Source organism: Leuciscus leuciscus (assembly GCF_965113295.1).
Source record: "Leuciscus leuciscus genome assembly, chromosome: 22".
Classification (NCBI taxonomy): domain Eukaryota; kingdom Metazoa; phylum Chordata; class Actinopteri; order Cypriniformes; family Leuciscidae; genus Leuciscus; species Leuciscus leuciscus.
Genome location: NC_138746.1, coordinates 32,958,411 through 32,979,410, shown reverse-complemented (window position 1 = coordinate 32,979,410; position 21,000 = coordinate 32,958,411). Strand labels below are relative to the sequence as shown.

The window sequence follows — 21,000 nt, the reverse complement described above, 5'->3', positions numbered from 1 at the left end:
ACCCAAAAATGAACATTCTGTCATCGTTTACCCACCCGTGTTCCAAAACTGTATGAATGCTGAACACAAATTTTTTGAAGAATATGTGTCGCCAAACTTGGTTACCCATATTCTTCAAACTATCTTCAGAAGAAATACATTTATACAGGTTTGGAACAACTTGAGGGTGACTAAATGATGACAGAATTTTCACTTTTGGGTGAACTATCCTTTACAGAGACAGACAGGAAAAATCAGCACCTGTTTTAGCAAAGTCCAGCAGAGCAAACCAGCAGTCCGTTGACAATTTACAGTGTCCTTCCAGGAAAGGGAGTTAAAACATATAGTCAGGAGATTCATATAAATATCCTGAAAAGAAGGGGAGAAAAAAATGACTCTGATCACAGAGCTCAGCTATAGAAGTCAACAGATGGAGCTCACAAATAAATGTTTAGTTACCTCACTTCGGAGAAGGTGCTTGCCCAATTCTGAGAGCTCATCTATAGGTGTATTTATTTGAATCCCCTGTGAGGACTCCATCGACACCATCTCCTCGTCTCCTGAACAGAAGATGAAAGTCTTTTTAAGATCCTCTGATCCTATGTCTTGACAACATCACATGAAAAACTATGGTGAAGTACATTGTATTTAGCATATAAGGTGAAGATGATGACATCAGATGAATGATTCTGTTAAGCAATGATTTTAGCAAGATGTTTCTGCCAGTTCCTCTTTGCTTTATTGCAAGTCAAATGAGCCAGATTAATTAAACTTTCACCTTTTGTCTTTAATGACTCTTGGAGCCCCTGTCGAATTCATTGAATAGTTATGCTGATTGAATTAGGACTGGCCAGAGCCATAGAGAGAAAGAGTTGCGACACTCCCATAGACCTCCGTTGTAAAAAATGGCACCGCTTTTAACCACCTACTTCCGGGATTTGAAGATCGGATTAGTTCCAAACACTGTCATTTGGGCATTGGACACCATTCACTTACATTGCTGCGCGTCGAGTTGTTCCAGAGGTAAGTTGCTGAAATATCGACTTCTTTTGAATTGTCAACTGTCTATATTTTATCAGAGGCCATTTGCGATGCTTATACTGGTCTTCATTTTTACATGCACAGCGTAATTATTTATATTTTATGTTGGTTGTTTCAACCAATTTTCAAGCACTGCCTGCTTGCTAGCGCGACTTCGTCAGCTGTGACAGTAAGAGTTCGGTAATGAATCGCTACCACCTTTATAGCAACTTTTATTTAATTAAATTTTTTGGGATATACTAACTTTTCATTATGTTTTGTTGTCTTGAGTGAAGCGGATTGTGAGAACAATGCTGGACCTTTAGGATTGTTATGGCCATCACCAGTCCTGTCTGTTTCATGGATCACCTGCCCCTGGTTTTTGTTTTTCTTGTTCACACACACTCACACAAGCACACATTTTTGTTGTCTGCCATTGTTTAATAAAAAATATTTTATTTGAAAACCTTCATTTGTCTTCAAGTGTTTTGTTAGTTAATTGCTTAAGTTACTTGCTACCCTTACTCTTAGCCTACTCTGTACACTAACCCAGAGCCATAGAGAAAAATCTTCACTCTGCACTTACCTATAGACCCAAACATAAAAGCGTAAATTCGTTTTTAATCTGTTATAGTTTTGATAATATGTGTATGGCTTAATCTTAAAATTATATTCTTAGTCTTAACATGATCATGTTTCACGTTGTGGTCCCGGGGGATGGCCACTTTCATCAGAAGGAGTGAGCTAGCTTCTAAGCGAATTCTGACCGGACCGCCACGGCAGACCTCTTGCGTGATCACGAAGGTATAGGCTAATGGCTGAATCGGAATTTATAAGCAAAATCACGGGAATCAATAGCCTAATACAGCCCAGTTGTGCTAAAATAAATATCATGAGACGTCCATCAGATGAATGATATGGAAAAGTTAAGTTAGAGCTGCTAAAGCCAGTGCTACTACCCATGCGAACATGAACACTAAGCTTTTCCCTCCAAAAATATAGCCTAAAACTTATCTCCAAATGCAAAACTGACATTAACAAAATGCAATAATGCTATAACAGCTGAAAAAGTACTTGGGTGTGTGTTTCATTTTATATTTACCGTTCAATAATGCAATCGCTGCTGTCTGTCCCATAGAAGAACATGACAGCCAGCGTACGTTTTGGAACTATTGGGGCTTACATGAACCACGTGACAGCCATAGCGGCGACATCAAAGAGTGTCGCAACTCTCTCTCTCTATGGCTCTGGGACTGGCTATACTCTAGAGTCTGGGGCAGGTTCCTATACCTGGATCCTTTATTTGCATGTTTTGTTTAAGGTCGTCACCCAGGTACTTTGTCTCCATTTCTAAGCACTGCCCCCTAAAATCTATATAAACTACAATGTATCACTGGCTTAGTTGGCCTTGATGACTGCAGCTACGAAACAGCACATTCTCAATAAAGATTCCTGTTGAAGATGCATCCGAGTCTCCTGGTCTACGCTTCTGAATTTCCAACACATCACAGTAATCAGTAGGCTTTTAAACTACTAGTTAAGTCTGAAACAGTGCATGGTTCATATGAAGAAGAAAAAAAATGGGGCCGCTGTCATGTGGACTAGGGAGCCGAAGGAGGCGATCTAAGTTCGGTTGCACTGGAACTGTGGCACGATGCACATGAAAGCAACTCACACTCTAGTCCATACGTGTTCAGAAAGTAAAGTAACCTACGCATGTGTTTCAGACGTTATTAGTTCCAAAACACACATATAAGCGTGAGTGAGTGTGCAGTAATCCGAGTTGAAAATCAAGGCTCATAATCAGATGTAGTGTTGTCAAAAGACCCGGTACTTCGGTACCAAGTCGGTACTAATTTTTTTTTAAACGTCACGGTACCAGGTTTTCTCAAACCCGGTACTTGATGCGCGTGCATGCCCGAAGCGCGTGCAGTTGCGTCATCTTCATAAAAGCGCTGATGTGGTGCTGATGTTTTTGCGCGTGCAGATACGTTATTTCAAATGGCGCGCGGCAACGCTCATAATAGAAGCGCGCGCTCGCTTTTCCATGTGCGTTCATGGATGCATAGCAACGACAGACGCCACGGGAGTACAAACGCTTGTGCGAACTGCGCTCTCCATGACGACGAGGAAGTTTGACATAGGCCTATTAATTGATTTCTAGCCCTTGCATTAGCTTTACTACTAGATATATTTATGGAGATGAGAAATAAAAAGCCGTCATTAATATCAGTCCGTCAGAAAAGCAGTTCTAGTCTTATTCTTGGCTGGATAACTCTTAGCAGGTTTAAAAAGCCCTTTTAAAGTTAAATATGAATACAGTTTTGGATTAAATAAAAGTATAGTCAAGTCAAATAAAACATTTTATCTCCTGTATAGTTTGGTAATGCTACAATAAGATACCATTCATTAACATCACTTAATGCGTTATCTAACATAACACATTGAGTGAACAATATATTTTTACAACATTAATTAATGTTTGTGAATGTTATTTAATACAAAACACTTGATTGGTCATGTTTGTTCACTTCATTCATTGTGCATTAAATAATGTTAACAGAAATAATGTTAACTTTTGATTTTAAAAATGTATTTTTAAATGAACCCCTAAAGGAGAATAATTGCGACAGTATATAACTATTGTTTTTTTTGTTAGGTCATTTTATCTAATGTTATCTAACAAATGGAATCTTATTGTAAAGTGTTTTTAATACTACAGTTTCCATCTTTGTGATATACACTTTAATATAATTATGTAAATTTAATCTAAATTAAGCTTTGGTACCGAAATTGGTACCGAGAACCGTGGATTTTCACTGGTATCGGTACCGAATACTGAAATTTTGGTACCGTGACACGCTAATCAGATGTCTCCTAAAGGCAGCAGAAGCCACCTTCAACGTGATGCACAGTGTTGTTCACTCTGTAGCACATTATAGCACCAAATTACTGAATAAATAGGCTACTTCGTTTTGCTTAGAGCTCATAGCTCTCTGAGATGTGTTTTGGTTGTAAGAGAGACTACCCTGGAACGTGATTTCAGAGAAATACATTTTATTTAATTTTTACCATTGAGTGGTCACACTTTAATTTCATTGGTGAATTTCCACCACAAGATACAGGGAGAATGTGATCATTAACTCACCATCTGCGTCCTCTTTGTTTGCAGATAACTCTGGACATTTTCTTGTAATGCAAGTCACACCTGGAAACACATTTACAACGTTTTTGTTATTATTTTGTATAAAAAGTGAAGCAAACTTGAAAGGCTTCACATGCATAAGGGAAACTCACTTAGAAGGTCAATGACCTCTCGCGTGACCAACCGCAACAGCTGCTCCTCCACCATTTCCTGAGTCACATGGTTCTCCTCATAGGCCTCCTCCTCCTCCTGAGCACTAAAACATGAATAACAACACTATTAATAATCATGTTGACTTGACAAAGCCAACACACAGATATTCTATTTAAACTTACAACGTCAGTATGTTTCCATTCTCACGCCAATATAATACGTTTTATTTAAATGTATTATGTTGGCTTAAGAAAGCTGTAGCTTTCTTAGGCCAACATAATACATTTAAATAAAACGTATTATATTGACTGAACAGATGCATGATGCATGACCAGTTTAATCTTTGAAGGTCTAACTGCAGTGAATTTTGGATTGTACTTGTGTAACCAAAGCTGGCTTGAGATAAAAAAACAAAACATACTAATGCTGTATTTAAACATATTATGTTGGCTTAGGAAAGCTAACATACTGATGTTGCATTTAAACATTATTATTATGTTGGCTTGACAACGCAAACATACTATTCTACTATTTAGTCACATTGAAACAGAAGTAGTGACAGATCTTCTGTATTGTGACACACATCCGTGTGAAACAGATTACCGAAAGAAAAAACAAGGGTTTCAAAAAAAACTTGGTTCTGTGCCTCTGTTGTTGATTGGATTTTGAAACGTCCAAATTAAACATTTTAACAGACAAGAAAACTGAATATTTGTCTCATTTTCATGATGTTTTGGAACCTTTTGGCACTGTATTTTGACTAGGGCTGTCAAAATGAATGCATTAGAAATATCAGTCTAAAGCGTAAAAAAATTGGATGTGCGTCAGATCCGGTCATGTGCGGCAGGGCTTAAAGTGACATCAGCTTAATAAACCTGCTCCTGTCTGTCATATTAAGGACAATCAAAGAACAACTGAAAAAGAAAAATGACTCACTGCTCTTGACTGAATAACTTTTGTAGTTTTAAAAAGTATTAATTTATATTTAATTTATAATTTATGCAGTGAAGACTGAAGTTTTTACAAGGTTACATGGGTCAAAAGCAATGAAAAACAAACTTTAAAGCGACGGCACAAGGAACAGCCACAAGTAAAGTGAAGTACGGAGACAAGCAACATGCAGCTAAAAAGTCACTGTTTGTGTTTTTACAAAGTTTTTATTCTCCGGAAGACCTGACTGAAGCCCTATTAACACCACGTTAATGGGGCTTCAGTCAGGTCTTCCGGAGAATAAAAACTCGTGTCAGTCTTATGCAACTGCAGCTTCTCTCTTTCAATCTCAACCACATACACCAGAGGCAGGGGTATCACACAAAAAGTGTGAGAAGAAAGCAGTGTTAAAAGAACTGTAAAAGAACCAATGGCCAGAACTGTACACAAAAATGTAGTATTATCCAACACTAAAATATCTTACCTCAGACTGGTCCTTTGGTTGATGATCTGCCACCGAAAGCTCAGTCTCTGTTTACAATGAAATAAAAAAATAGGAGATAGCATTAAGGCCTGTACACACCGGGACGAATATCGGCGCGCGTTATTCGCCAGCGTTTTTCAAAGCGTTTTTTGTGTTCACACCCAAGCGATTTTCGCTGACGATGAGCCGAGTGAACATGCAAATTCATTCCCTGACATTAGATGGCGCTTAATGTAAAACAGAAATACAATACCACTCCATAACAGTCTATACTCTGCAATACCACTCCATAACAGTTCTCTTTTAACAAGATTTTTGTAGTCGCTGTCGCATTTGTCATATAGTTCTTTATTCCGACACCAACGACACCAACAGCTCTACATTCATCTTGCCTTGCATCTTCCTCATCATTTCTTCCCGGCAGTGTCTGTCTATGGGCAGTGTAGACGCTACTTGGCGTATATCTTCTTCGCTGTTACGTATGTGTGCTCGGCAAGACCGTTTTGTGTTTGAGCGCCCCCAAGTTGTGTTTTACTGTAACTTCAGAAGCTCCAGACACGTGAGCAAAAGCGCCAATCTCATTGGTCGGATAGTTTTTGACGCGGTGCGTCAAACCAAAAAAACGAACCCGAGGCGTTTAAAAAAAAAATTACGCTTTTACGCATGGCGTTTTCCGCGTCGGTGTGCACACTCACATTGGCGCCCTTTGTTTAGTCACGAGGCGTTAAACGTCGGCGAATATCGCGCGGTGTGTACGGGCCTTTAGGCAAATCCTGTGCTACAAGCAATATTGGTTGCTTCCCTATACCCAAAATTACTGAATGATATAAAACAACAGTGAAGTGTCTGTGCAACCTTCAAACTTCATAGTAGGGGTGTGCAGAATGATCTCTCAATATTTTATGGAATTATTAACTTTTCTATTAAGGGACGAATCTGCTCCCTTAAATTCTTTCCAGGAGCACCTTTATACCATTATAAAGGCAATTGTTCTTAACCTTATTAGAAGTATACATAAATTCACTTTTAAAGGTAGGGTAGGTAATAATTTTTCTAAAAAAAAAACATTCCAAATTTGTTAAACTGTCTTTATATACCAATACATAATTAAAATGTAAGTACTCTGAAAAAGAAAATATAAAAATCGAGTGACTGTAGACCTTTTAATCTGCAATAAACACAGCTCATTATTTCCATTCACTCCACCCCCTCCCTTCTGAGCTCCTTCCAAAGCCACGCCCCCAAAACACATGAACGCGCGACGCCAAACGCTCAGGCTGGAACAAGACGCATTTATTACCTGAGACGAGTGGAGAGGAAGGAGCGCAGTACATACAGTGACATCATGTCAGAATCACATGTAATAAAATACCTAACTTTATCACTATGAATATAAACAAATAAGATTTCTTTTAGTACTCACTATCAAGCTAGCATATCGATAATGGTAAAGTTTCATTCGGTAACGAGCTATATTTATAAGGCAAAACTAAAAACAGGTTGCATTGATACACGTTTTTCCATTACCATCAGTTACACTGTGATGAAGATGAATTTCGTGTAAGATTCATAACATATACGGTGTTTTGCATGTAAGAGTTTCCATGATGAAAACATTGTTGACTCTAATGAAGACTAACGTACACTCCGAGTCTGGAGACAAGTACCGCATCGTCGGCTCGAGGACAGGTCCGGGGTTGAGGGCGAAGCAGAGGAGGTCGTTCAAGAGTGCGGGCAGGGTCCGAGGAAGTAGTTTTTGCCTTGTTTGCCTTCGCTGACTGCATATGCAGGTGCTTTGAGCTGAATATTTCCGGGAACGGTGACATGTGATGAGTGCACGCCGGGCAGCGCGCGCAGTGGGGCTCGGGGCGGGCACGAGACATGAAGGCATCTGATTGGTTCTTTACATTCGCACCGAATGGCAGTGATTGGTCAGAGTTTTTACTGTCCTGCAGCTGCTACAGAGGTCTGATTTTTTTCATTCCTTTTTCTAAACACATAATGTATTGACTACTATCAGGATGGAAGGACCATTTCACCCAGTATAAAAAAAAGTGTTTCTGAACAGGATTACCTACCCTACCTTTAATTAATAAATTAAAGAGAGACAGGCATTTATTGGGTGTGATGTGAAGTTTACCTGCTGTAGATAGGCAAATAATGGACCCAGCAAAGGACAGAGGAGGCTGTCATAGTACTCACGAGGACAGGACATGACCAGCTGCTTCATGAAGAGACGTGAAAGACATTAAGGAAAACAACAAAAACAAACTGTACCCTACAGCACTTCATTCACGAGTCAATGACAATTAGCATCATCTACATTTGATAAAAAGGATCCGTGTAAATAATGGCGAACTAATCCTGTGCCATCCAGTGATGTTTATGATGAAGCTGCAAATGGTAAGAGTTTAAATCATGGCAATAATATGCAACTATGCACGTTTAATTCGGAGTCAAATACTTCTCATTCTTACTTATAGAGCATGTTTGATTTAGTTTATACCTATATGTTAGTTAGAGCATTAACTATTAAACATGTACCAACATGTAGTTTCTTTATTCATTCTTGATCAAAAGCTCATGGTGATATATTAATTTAGGTATAAAGATGATTATTAAGGTACCATTATTATTAAGGGTTACCAGCAGATGTTACTGAATTTTTAATAGAGCTGCATGATTCTGGATAAATTGAGAATCACAATTTGTTTTGTTTGAAATAGAAATCACGATTCTCCCACGATTCTGAACAGACAATTAAACAAAATAACATGTAATTTACTAGAGGTTCTGACAAAATGTCAATTGCTGTGGTCTATAAAAAAAAAGAAAAAAAAAAGATTAATTTATTTTAATTAATAACTTTTTTTTTAATTGTTTGAATGTCAGCGCCGATAGCCTCGTGGGCAGCACGCGGACATGTAGCGATGTTGAGCTTCGGGCGACCCGAGTTCTGCTTGCTGACCTTTCCCGATAAATTTCAAAATCAGTATGAATGATTCAATGACTCGCTCATAAAGACTCAACTTGTTTCATTACTGGATAAATTGCAATTTTTTTATGAATCTCTTGAATGAATGATTCAAAGACAAATACATTTTTAAATGATAAAAACTGTTTTTTGAAGTGCCAATTACTTTCAAAAGGTGATTTACTCTATTTTGATGGCTACCGTAAACATCAGTGTTCATATCCAAACTATAAGCTTTTATCCCAGTACTTCTGTGATTATTGTAACACACAAAAATGATACTGTGTGGTTGAAAAGACTTTCGTTTTTGAAGCCGTTTCATATCTATACATGACAACTGTTTTCTCTCTGGTTCAGTAGCAGCGCCAAACGCAGATCTGTATATTCGCTGTGATTATACAAGGTTTGATAGACATAGAGCCGAATCACTTTCAGTTAGGAATGAGATTTTGTGGATGTTTGAATCTAGATCGCAATCTTTTACTAATTAACCCTGCAGCTCTACTTTTTAGTAGAAGTAACTAATAAACATTTAAAACAAAGCATTTAAAACTAATAAAAACAAAAAACATTTATATGATACAAAGGATATGGACTAGGGGACGGAGCCTGTGGTCTGGAACAGTGTCTAGATGGATGAAGGCGGAACCAACAATCTGCTCTGGCAAGCCTTCTATTGCATAAAAGTCTTGTTGCAAGCAGGGACCAGTATTCCCAAGCAGTTGGTAACTTTAAAAAGAAAAACAGAAAAAAGTAAACAGGACCGGAAAAGTGAGATTACACCATTGGAGAAAAGTTTTTTATATTAAATAAACAAACAAAAAAGAAAAATGAATCATTGAACTTTATTGTTCCAACCAGTTTTCGTAGAGTGAGCAGAAGAAGCCTTGCATGCGCTCATCAATGTTTCTGTACACTGGAGTGTCGTAGGAATCTAAAACTTGTTGAGGAATTCCTGTAGGAAACAAGAAGAGTTATTTCTTTAACATAACCAGGGTTTGGTGTTTAAAAGACAATTCATATTCAGTAATACCATCGATTCAACTGCACTGACACTAGTAGATGAGAACAAAATCTGAATAATAATATTCCATAATAACTGAATAATGATACTTGTCTTGTGTAGAGCTGCTTTTACCTGAATTGAACTTGTTTCATAATTGATTAAAGAGATGGTTTACCCAAAACTCTTCTTTCATCTTCAGAAAACAAATGAAGATCTTTTTGATGAAATCAGAGAGATTTCTGTCCCTCCGTTGACAGCTATACTAGCTAAACTACCACTTTGACGCTTCAAAAGTTCATAACATACATAATGATGCATCCATATGAATTGAGCGGTATAGTCCACATTTTCTGAAGTGACTCAAAAGCTTTATTTGGACATTTAAAGGGGTGGTATAATGCCCCTTTTTACAATATGTAAAATAAGTCTCTGTTGTCCCCAGTGTGTGTATGTGAAGTTTTAGCTCAAAATACCCCACAGATATTTTTTTTACAGCATGTTAAAGTTGTCCCTTTTTGAGGGTCAGTAAAAACGTGTCGTTTCGTGCGTGTCCCTTTAAATGCAAATGAGCTGCTGCTCCCGGCACAGAGGGCGGAGCTTCTAGAGCTTGTGTGTTAGTAGCTTAGATTACCTCACACAGACAAGTACTAAAATGTCAGAAACTGTTCAACATATGAAGTGATTTTGTCTCTTCTGAAATTTTGGACTAAACTGCTCAATTCATATGAATCAGTTTTAATGATTTTTTTATGAACTTTTTGAACAGTCAAAGTGTCAGTTGCATAGCTGTCAATGGAGGGACAGACATTTTTCAGATTCATCAAAAAGATCTTGACTTGAGCTGAATAAATGACTATTTTCTTCTGTAGAGCTGCTTTACAGCTGAATTGAACTTGTTTTATAATTGATGTAATCTGCAACAGTAACTGTTCTTTTCCTGTTTATTCCTGTGAAGCTGCAATATAAGGTGTAATATAAATGTGACTTGACTTAAACCGGTAACAGCAAAACCTGAATTATGGTGTTTGTATCAGGACAGGACAAATTAGAAACCTACCTAAAACGGAATTCTTCTCCATATCCATAATATCATAGACTCTAGTAAAGGTCTTGCTAAGCCGGTTGACGTTCTCTGGCAAGAACAAGCTGTTGTGGGTCCTGAAAGGATGAAGAACATGAAACTACTTTAAACACTGTTACAATAGCAGAAAAACAGTACATATACACAAGCTAACATGATTATTTTGGAAGCAAAATTTCTAGAAATGACCTAATGTACCTGATGAGGGCCAAAAGGTTGGGCAGAAGGGCCTGCACAGGCTCTGCACAAGGGTTTCTGTAGATGGGGGTCCCATCAGAGGTAGTGCTGATCACAAAGCCGCCTGCTTTTGCCTCCTCAGGATCAGCAGGCCAACGAGCACGCTTCACAACTCCAAGTATGGTGTACACACAAAAACTAATCTGCCATAAAAGACACAAGCCAATCAAAGACACTCATATTCACATCTATTAGACCAGTGTTTCCCAACCCTGTCCCTGGAAGCACACCAACACTACTCATTTTCGAACTCATCCTAATATTATTCAACTCATATGATTCAACTCACGGAGTCTCCAAGACCTGAAATGAATGGGTCAAGAAAAAAAGAAAAAAAAGAATAAAATAAAATAATAATAATAAATATAAAAACAGATAATTCTTTATCAAGAAAAGTATTTGTTACAGAAAGTAACAAATGTAAAACAACACTGCATCGTCTTTACTGTATAAATTAAATATAGATTAATCCTACTAAATCTACTAAAGAGCAACAAGTGATCTCTTTGTCTTTTGTTGTTTGACAGACAGCAGCAGATTTATTAGATTGCTGGCACTTTAAGACAGAATACACTGATCCAATATAACGATACACGTAAAACTTATTTCTTAACAGTTTATGTTCACTTAAAGTGGACCTATTATGGAAAATTCTGTTGTTGTTTTTTTTACATAAATGTGTGTCAGCAGTAGGGCTTTCTCATGTATGTGTGGAAAATAGCCTATATGCTGAGTTTCAGTTGATTTATGTGACACTCCAGTTCTTCATGCAGTCGAAGATTGGACATCTCAAACACAGAGCGAACTCAAACACAGAGTCAACAGACATACAGAGTGCAAGCCCGAAAGAAAGATCACTTGTGTTTGCATCCTCACGAATGTTTGTATGTGTTTAAAGGCTTGCCATTTTGAACATTCAAGTGATTTTACACCATTCAAGAACAATATGTAAAACATCTCACTCCAGTGCTCGCGAGCGGTTTTCTGGGACACAGAGAGCCGAGCCGCGTCATGTCTCTGTCAACGCGCGAGCCCTGAAGCCAGATCATCTTCGCTAACGTCTTCACTAAACTTTGTCAATTGTATGTGTTTGAAGTCTTGCCAATTTGAACATTCAAGCCATTTTAGACCATCGGATGTGTATCATTATTTTGAAATTACTGGACTGATGCATTGTGGCACACAAACACTCATACAGACAGTCGCTTGCACATCACGTGAAGATCGCGTGTACAGAGAAACATTCAGTAGTAGGGCTGCATTTTCTATTGAAGAAAATTGCGATATGCGATCATTAAATAATGCGATACTCGATATGCGATACGATAATGCTTAAAGTGTGTCAAATAAACTTAAATTATCTTTAAAATATATTTAAAATTATATAATCTACATGCGTTTCACATTCTTTTTGTGACGAGAAAACATCCCTACAACTTCTGAAAATGAACAGCAGTGTTTTACTATAGCATAAGAAGTGTTATTTTAACATCAGTGTAAACCACAGGGTTCAGGTTTTCCTACATTAGGGTTATTTAACAACAGAAACTGAATATTCAAATGTAAAAATAAAACACTGCTTAGTTTTCACTGTATGAATTAAATATATACTGATTCTTATTAAAGCTAAAAAAGTTATTCAGCCAAGAGCAGTGAGTGATTTTCTCTTCGTCTATTGTTCATGACCCCAGTTATTGCAAGCCGCTGCGATATACATATCGCGATATATACATTTGCAATATTTCGATATATTGTGTAGCCCTATCCAGTAGCGTAGATATTGTGAAAGCTGTCCTCTGATTTATCACTAAAGCTTAGAAACTCAACAGGTATAACAGTTTTTTTTACTTTTGAAGTAACTATGACCCACAGCCTGCAATTAATAGAGAGATGGTGGTAATTCGCACACGCAATTGCTCTTTCATTAATGCATTAAAATAAATGTACTGTCAATGTGCTAATTTATCTGTATCTGGCTATGTTACGACCCATAGATAAAATAACTGCTGAAAGTGAGCTGTTATGTCGGAGCAATTGCACTGTGGGCAGCACCGTGACATCTGCCATAGACAAAGGCACACAAGGCGATCCGAGTAAGTCACGGTTCAAGGTTTGGGTTTTCTCAAGCCAGCAACAAAGTATGTTTCCTTCAGTTATTTAAAAAATCACAAAAGTATGTAATAAATACATTCTTTCAATAGAGAAAAATATCCCGCCTATAATAGTCGAGCATATTTACAGTACAAACCATGTCAGTGAACTATTGAGGGCAAAAAACAAAGCAGAAATTTGGTACCAAACGACGAGATTTTTTGATACTAGAGGCAATTCGGTCTGTGACTAAAAAAAGTATCAAACTCGATAACCAGCCCTAGTCGGCAGTGTGTTTACACAACCACCCTATAATGGTGAAAATTTAATTTGTTTAAAAAAAAATCTAAATTTATAATGAATTAAAAAACAATTGTTTTCCCCTATTTTAATTAGTTATATCAACAACAAGCTAGGTCAGCTGGGTAACTTCTTGGAGGCGTTGGATGTGCTACTCTAATCCTTCCCCGAGGATGGTACACCTCTGGTAGATCTTGGAGACTTAGACCCTGTCCCAAATGGCACCCTAAGCACTCGTGGTCTTCCTACGAGTCCGCACTTTCGTGAAATAATGCCGCTTTGACTGTCGGGAAGAAGTCTGCTGCGGAGTCCGCATCAGTGCGGGCTCGGAAAAAGTGTGCATCGAGGGCGCATATCGACCGCAAAGGGAGCGCTCGCGAGAACCCTTCTGAGGCCTAAAATGACAAATGGGACACCCTACGATCTCACAGACTTATCGGACACGCGCACCCGGCAGCCATTGTAAGTCCACAAGACCGAAAGTGCAAATGAAGTGTGCCATTTTCTGCACCGCTGCTGAATACATTGTAGGGGAAACACTGCTGACACACACATCTTAAAAGCAAACACACATTCTCCCCTACTTCTCTCTGCTTACAGAGGCAGAAGTCTCCAAACTCATCCTTTCCAATCACCCTATTACCCGTCTACTTGTTCTTATCCCCACTCATCTCCTTCAAGCCATTTCTCCTTCAGTTGTCCCTGCACTCACTCACATCAACACCTCGCTTCACATTGGTACCTTTCCCACAGCATTTAAGCAGGCTCAGGTAACCCCACTGCTTAAGAAACCCACGCTAAACCACACTCCAATGGTTCAAGTCTTACCTCTCAGATAGGTCCTTTAGGGTGTTGTGGAGGGTTGAAGTGTCTAAGTTGTAACATCTAGTTACTGGGGTGCCTCAGGGCTCAGTGCTGGGATCACTACTCTTCTCCATTTACATGTCACCACTAGGATCTGTCATTCAGAAACATGTTTTTTCATATCACTGCTACACTGGTGACACACAACTCTACCTTTCATTCCAGCCAGATGATCCTATGGTAGCTGCTCGCATCTCAGCCTGCCTGACAGACATTTATTGCTGGGTGAAGGACTCAACCTTGCGAAGACAGAGTAGCTTGTAGTCTCAGCCAACCCAACCCTTCATCACAACTAACATCCATTCAGCAAGTATATCAACTATAACTCCATCCAGGAACCTTGGAGTTATGATTGACAATCAGATAAACTTCACAGACCACATTACTAGAATTGCCTGGGCCTGCAGATTTGCCTTATGCAACATTAGGAGGATCAGGTCCTTCCTATAGGACCATGCTATACAACTGATGTTTGTGATGTTTCCCTACAGAACAACCACTGACACTACACCGCTATACCCAAACTCATTACTTCAGACGTACGTGCCCTCCAGAAGCTTGCGTTTTGCAAGTGAATGGCACTTTGAGGTGCCATCCCAAAGAGGCACAAAATCACTTTCACAGACCTTTACCTTGACAGTTTCAAGCTGGTGGAGTAAATTAATGAATAAGGCATTTATATAGCGCTTTCATTAGTACTACTGTACACCCAAAGTGCTGTACAATCATATCAGGGGATCTCTCCTCAATCACCACCAGTGTGCAGCATCCACTAGGATGATGCGACGGCAGCCACAGTACAACGGCGCCAGTGAGCTCACCAGTTACCAGCTACAGGTGGAGAGGAGAGAAAGTGATAGAGCCAATTCAATGGATGGGGATTATTAGCAGGCCACGATTGGCAATGGCCAATGGAGGGAAATTGGCCAGGACAATGTGGTTACACCCCTACTCTTTTACGAGAAGTGCCATGGGATTTTTGATGACCACAGAGAGTCAGGACCTCGGTTTAACTTCTCATCAGAAGGACGGTGCTTGTTACAGTATAGTGTCCCCATCACTATACTGGGGCATTAGGACCCACACAGACCACAGGTTGAGCGCCACCTGCTGGCCTCAATAACACCTCTTCCAGCAGCAACCTAGTTTTTCCAGGAGGTCTCCCATCCAGGTACTGACCAGGCTCAACCCTGCTTAGCTTCAGTGGGAAACCAGTCTTGGGCTACAGGGTGATATGGTGATATGGAAGGACCTGCCTATTTCAACCCGAGCTGCTGAGTATATAGTCCAATTTTCATCGAAAGGCTCAGATCATCTTCAGGCCATGCTGGTAAAAAGCTGCTTTTTGATTGACCAAATCGTTCTTGAATAACATCAACAAATTTGATGGCATGGTGCCAATCTGATTCTGAGGCTTTAACTCTGCAACACTTTAGCATATCGACAACAAACTTTTTTGTGCGTCATTGTCTCCTCACACTGACCATACTACATTTATTCAGTAACAGCGCCACCTATTGGTCAAAAGTGATAAGAAATCTGCTCAGTGATTTCAAGCTTTCATTTTGATGGGTTGTGGGCAAATAAATAAATGCGTTGCCGGTTTCAGAATAAAGGCACTGTATGTTCATTTACAAGCTCAAAGCAGTAAATAAAGCTGCTCTGAGACACAAAAATACAGTGTATCATGATTTAAGTGTAAATGATGCATTTCACTCTAAATCTGATAGCACATATATTTACTTAATTAAATCAAAGCCTGAACAATCTGATAATCACACTAAGCAATATTTATTTTATTTCAATATATCATGCATCCCTAGGGCACACCTACCCGTGACCTGTTGATACCCATCTGGTCCTCTGTGTCAGGGTCACTGATCACCTGATCAGCACCAACATATGTCAAGAAGGTAGCAGGATCCCATAGCACGCTACACAACACAGAAATAAAAGAAGGATCACACATCATTCATTCATTAATTTCAACTTCTGTTTAATAAATTCAGTAAAGGCCAGTCTGGGTAACAGCATCCATTCATACCTCCTCATCTCCTCTGACAGCCACTGGGCAGTAACAGGTGCCATGAGTTCCTCCAGGAAGGCTTTCTGCTTGTTATAGTCTTTAAACTGATTGCTGATCAGTATCAGGGCTTCCATAAGAGCACACTTCTCCATCTGTGTCAGCAGCATCTCATTTGAGAACAACCTCTTCACATGCTCATACATCATATCGAAGCATGGCTGCAATGCATGAAAAATAATCTATTATCGTTAGCGTTTATATCAAAAGAGAATGCTACTATATCACAATTACTTAAGGCTAACATCAAACTGACAGACATCCGTTATCAAACTGAAAATTATCCGTTTTGAAATCATTTTCCAGCATTAAAACAAAGAGCAGAACAAATCATAACAACTATTAAATAGCATGTTTTGCATTGTGGAGGAAACATTTTTGTACCTGCATGCTTTAACATACCAGAATAAAGTCCGAATAATCTCGACACATCCTAATGATGGAGGAACAGGCATGTCTTCTGACGTTCTTTTCAGCTCGCGTTCGAGGTGCCTGAACACATCCACTGAACGTCAACAAGAGTGTTTGATTAGAGAATGATATGCAGATATGTTTACAAGTATGGGCACCTTACCTTGCGTTCTTCAACCAATTCAAATGTGATGGCAGGAAATATCTTAGAAAAGAAACAAAATTAATGTTGGTAGGTCACTTTTAAACCTTTGAGCCTATTAAACATATCTATAATTGCACTAAGTAAAACACATAGCGGCTATTAATAAATAAACAAATAATTTTAGGTAAGATTTAGGTAAACAATATGTAAATACAACAGCAGAGAGAAGACAAAAAATCTTGGGGAGAAGGGGAGAGAATACAGGGGGTTAGAAAACATTGTGAACCAGATTCAAACTCACATATTACTGATTGATTGATTCTAGATCATAAGCCGTGTATAACCGTACCACAGGCAGGGTGCTTGACATTAACACCAGCTAATCCGGCAAATGCAGGTGGATTTCTAGCCTGGATGCCAGCCGAACTTAGCCCCGCCCACAACATTTTTAGGTCGGAAAGTTCGGTCTGGACTTGATCCGTTGTGGAGCAATTATGCTCGAACCAGAGCTGTTCGGACCAATCAAATTGTCAGGGCGGGCTTTATACGATGATGGACAGATGATCAACAGTAACGTAATCATCCACGTCACCAAAGAGCGCTTGGGTTGAATTAATTTACAACAAAGATGACTGCCGCTGGAGAATTGATATTTCACGATTTCACACTTATACCAAATAAGTCAGATAGAATAAATGTATATTTGGCGTGCTCTCCGAGGAGAGGGCTCCGGGCAATTTTTTGTCTTGAATACAGGGCTTGAATTTCGGTGTGGGATTGGGTGTATTGCACATAATTTTACTCATTCCCGCAGATTGTGCTCTCACACCAAAAGTGTGCACATATAAAGCACTAAGTCTTCGTGTTAAATTGTTAAAGTTAAAGTTAAAGTTAAAGTTCGCTGCTTATCGCACCTAAACAGTCAAATACACACAAAATAATGTCAAAATGCCGGTCTAGGCCAGTATTCACGTAAACAGTCAGTTATTTTTTCAAGTGAACATAAATAGTTGAGACGGAAACACATGTAACAGTATAATGGGTCGGTGCATTAGCTCTTAATGTAAGCTAAAATTTTGCTGTGCAACAGTAAATATGACCAGACAGCTTTACAATTTTGAAACACCAGATTATATCTCTTACCTTATAGAGTACTTGAGGCAGGAAGTGAGGTTGGTGTTTGACGAAGGGAAAGAGAGTGGATATGATGGTAAGAACACAGGACAGAATGAGAGGATCTCTTGTCTCATAGTTTACAACCATCTGCAGCAGCTCCATGCCCTCATCTATGGGAAGTTTCTACAGGAGTGGGGGGAAAAAAAGTCTCAATGACAAGATCAGCTTTAAATCCCTCACTGCTGCACCATTAAAGAAATTGAATGGTCTTGCCTCTTTTTCGAGGATTTTGAAGAGCTGTCCAAATACACTTTCAGTGAAGAAAGTCATGGCATCCCACTGAACCGCTGAAGGGGACAGAGCAGAACAGAGAACCTTCTTTATCTTAGCTTCAACAGACAACAATAAGACACAAATGTAGGCATGTTAAAGGAACGTTCTAAGGTAATACACAAGTATCGATTTTGAAGTGTCGATTTTTGTGTGTGGCAACCGACATCAGTGGAGCTCAACTTGTATAATGGTGTTTCAATTGTGAACATCAGTGTTTTAAGTCTATGAATGAAATGAATGAACATGAACATTTGTAAACAAATGAGACACCTCCTCATGAATGAGAATCTGTTCATTTCAGAATGTAAATCAAACTCTATCTCATTCCACAAGGAATCAAAGCGTTATGACATTGGTACACTAATCAGCCAAAACATTAAAACCAATATGCAGCCAAAACAGCTCTGTTGTGTTAAGGCATAAACTCCACAAGACATCTGAGTGTGTCCTGTGGTATCTGGGACCAAGATATTAGGTGCGGATGCTTTAAGTCCTGCAAATTGCGAAGTGGGGCCTCAATGAATCGGATTGTTTGACCAGTTCTGACGCTCCCCTCGTGCATCAATGAGCCATGACCCTGATGCCAGTTCACCGGTTGTCCTTTGTTGCATATAGCAAGATGAATCACACTTTAGCAATTGCGTTTTTTTTATTTGCGCTAAAAGAAATAGGAGGAAGCGAAAGAGTAGAATATGGACGCAGTCGTGGCTAGGGAAAAGGGCGTCTTTAAACCTCTCTAACTGTACGACGTAGAACCACCGTTTAGGAGCCACGACCACAGAATATCGCCACGATTGGTCATCTTTCATCGGGGACAGCTCAAAATAAGGGACAAGAGTAATAAGAGTACCAGGGATAAGACTTGCTGTTTTGGAGATGCTCTGGCCCAGTCATCTAGCCATCACTGTAGGGCCTTTGTCAGAGCCACTCAGATCTTTTTGCTTGACCATTTCATGAAATGAAATACTTCCAACACATGAAATACAAGAACTGACTGTTCACTTGCTGCCTAATACTGTATATCCCACCACTTGACAGGTGCCATTGACACAATATAATCAATGTTATCCACTTCACCAGTCCGTGATTTTAATGTTGTGGCTGATCAGTGTTTGTACATAGAATAATCCCCAATTTATAAATTTGACCACATAGTGAAATTGTGTAGGGCAAGGTAAGGGTGATGGGTCAAAGTAAGAGTTCAAATGTGCATAGTTTACTGGATTAAAGAAAAGACTGACCACTCTGATAAAGCAGAAGCTTACATATTTTTGATGCACTCTTTGAGAATTTGTTCAAAAGGACACAGATTTTGTATATAACTTGTATGATGGTCTCACAAACCAAAAAGAAATGTAATGAACTATTGTTTATGAAATGTTTTTCTGATCTACGGTAGGGGTGACCCCGAATAGTCGAAGATTCGATGCTTCGATAGGAGGAGCCTGATTCGACTACCGATCTCACGGTCGAATCTTCGCAGAGGTGTTATGAAACGAGGATCATGCCACTTTGGCTATATGAGGGCGCTCAATGTCTGATTTCACATAGAACTAGCTTTTATGTCAATACGTTAATATTCAGCCTATTATGATAATGCTGTAGGCCTATATAAAAATGTGCAAAGAAAGAAGCTTTTAATAAATATTTTTTAACGTGCGTGAATAAATCCAAACACCCCGTGACAGATTTAAGTTTCACTTTCAATCCGTGACCGACAGAGGAACGTCTTCGCGGCAATGATTTAAATCTTTAACAATGTCTGGGATAAGAAAATCTAAAGTGTGGATGTACACCATCAGAAAGGATATTCTCCAAGGCTGGATTTAGCATCAGAAAAACCATGATCGCACTTCTGCCGGCCAACGTTAACAAGTTTCACGCATAGACTGGGTTTCACGTTAGAATGTATTTTATCCGCGTGCACAATTTGAAAAGACTCCAACGGACAGACAGAGTGAAAGACTTTCAGGATTTGTTCTCTCGATCAGGTACAAGTGATTTCAAAACTTTTCAGCCGGTTCTAATTTTATTTTTGGATGCTGTGAACATTTTTAGCTAAAAAGACTGCCTCTCCAGTTTAGCATTTATTGTTGTTTCTGCAGTTAAAAAGACAAAGTTGAAAATTCTGGCTACTATCGTTATTTTAATAATTTCTTTATTTTTATTTTATTTATTGATCTGTCAGGGTTATCTAATCTAACTATTTGTGGCTTGTGTTTTGAATGTTTCCCTGCACTTTAGGCATTTTGCACACATTTGTTCCTCATCCTGTGACTTGATTCTGATTTATTTCATTTTGTATTTTTATTTATTAGAAAGGTATATTCTGTTCTAATTTAATTTAGTAAATTAATTGTTTATTTTTTCGGTGCATCGATGTTGTGCTGTAGGCTGGCCTGCTCGCACAGGTAATTTAGCCGATTTAATTTGATTTGCATGAGAAATGCAAATCTGCAGTGTGGCCTTTCTGGAGTTATTTATGTTATTTCTTAGTTTTATTGATCAAAAAATGTTTTTATACATTTTCTTCTATATCTTTGTGTGATTTTCTGTACATCGCGGCTTTGAAACGTTAAAGCCCCGCCCCCAGCCCCACCCCCACCCATACACATGATTCGACTATTAGTCGACTATAGGCAAGACAT

At 38.9% G+C, this 21,000-nt stretch overlaps 1 protein-coding gene across 1 annotated transcript in view; it reads right to left on the bottom strand.

The window, feature by feature from the left end:
- The window catches only part of xpo5 (exportin 5), a 44,021-nt gene that overhangs the window by 4,583 nt on the left and 18,438 nt on the right, over positions 1–21,000 (bottom strand). Inside the window, exons 15-30 of the mRNA XM_082154598.1 lie at positions 18,293–18,366; positions 18,047–18,202; positions 16,922–16,963; positions 16,750–16,839; positions 16,309–16,508; positions 16,099–16,198; positions 10,971–11,152; positions 10,749–10,849; positions 9,544–9,640; positions 9,279–9,414; positions 7,852–7,950; positions 5,712–5,758; positions 4,297–4,400; positions 4,148–4,207; positions 439–539; positions 241–348 (exon numbers count right to left, since the gene is read on the bottom strand). Coding sequence (XP_082010724.1) covers positions 241–348; positions 439–539; positions 4,148–4,207; positions 4,297–4,400; positions 5,712–5,758; positions 7,852–7,950; positions 9,279–9,414; positions 9,544–9,640; positions 10,749–10,849; positions 10,971–11,152; positions 16,099–16,198; positions 16,309–16,508; positions 16,750–16,839; positions 16,922–16,963; positions 18,047–18,202; positions 18,293–18,366 — 1,697 coding nt within the window. The remainder of the gene's footprint in view (positions 1–240; positions 349–438; positions 540–4,147; positions 4,208–4,296; positions 4,401–5,711; positions 5,759–7,851; positions 7,951–9,278; positions 9,415–9,543; positions 9,641–10,748; positions 10,850–10,970; positions 11,153–16,098; positions 16,199–16,308; positions 16,509–16,749; positions 16,840–16,921; positions 16,964–18,046; positions 18,203–18,292; positions 18,367–21,000) is intronic.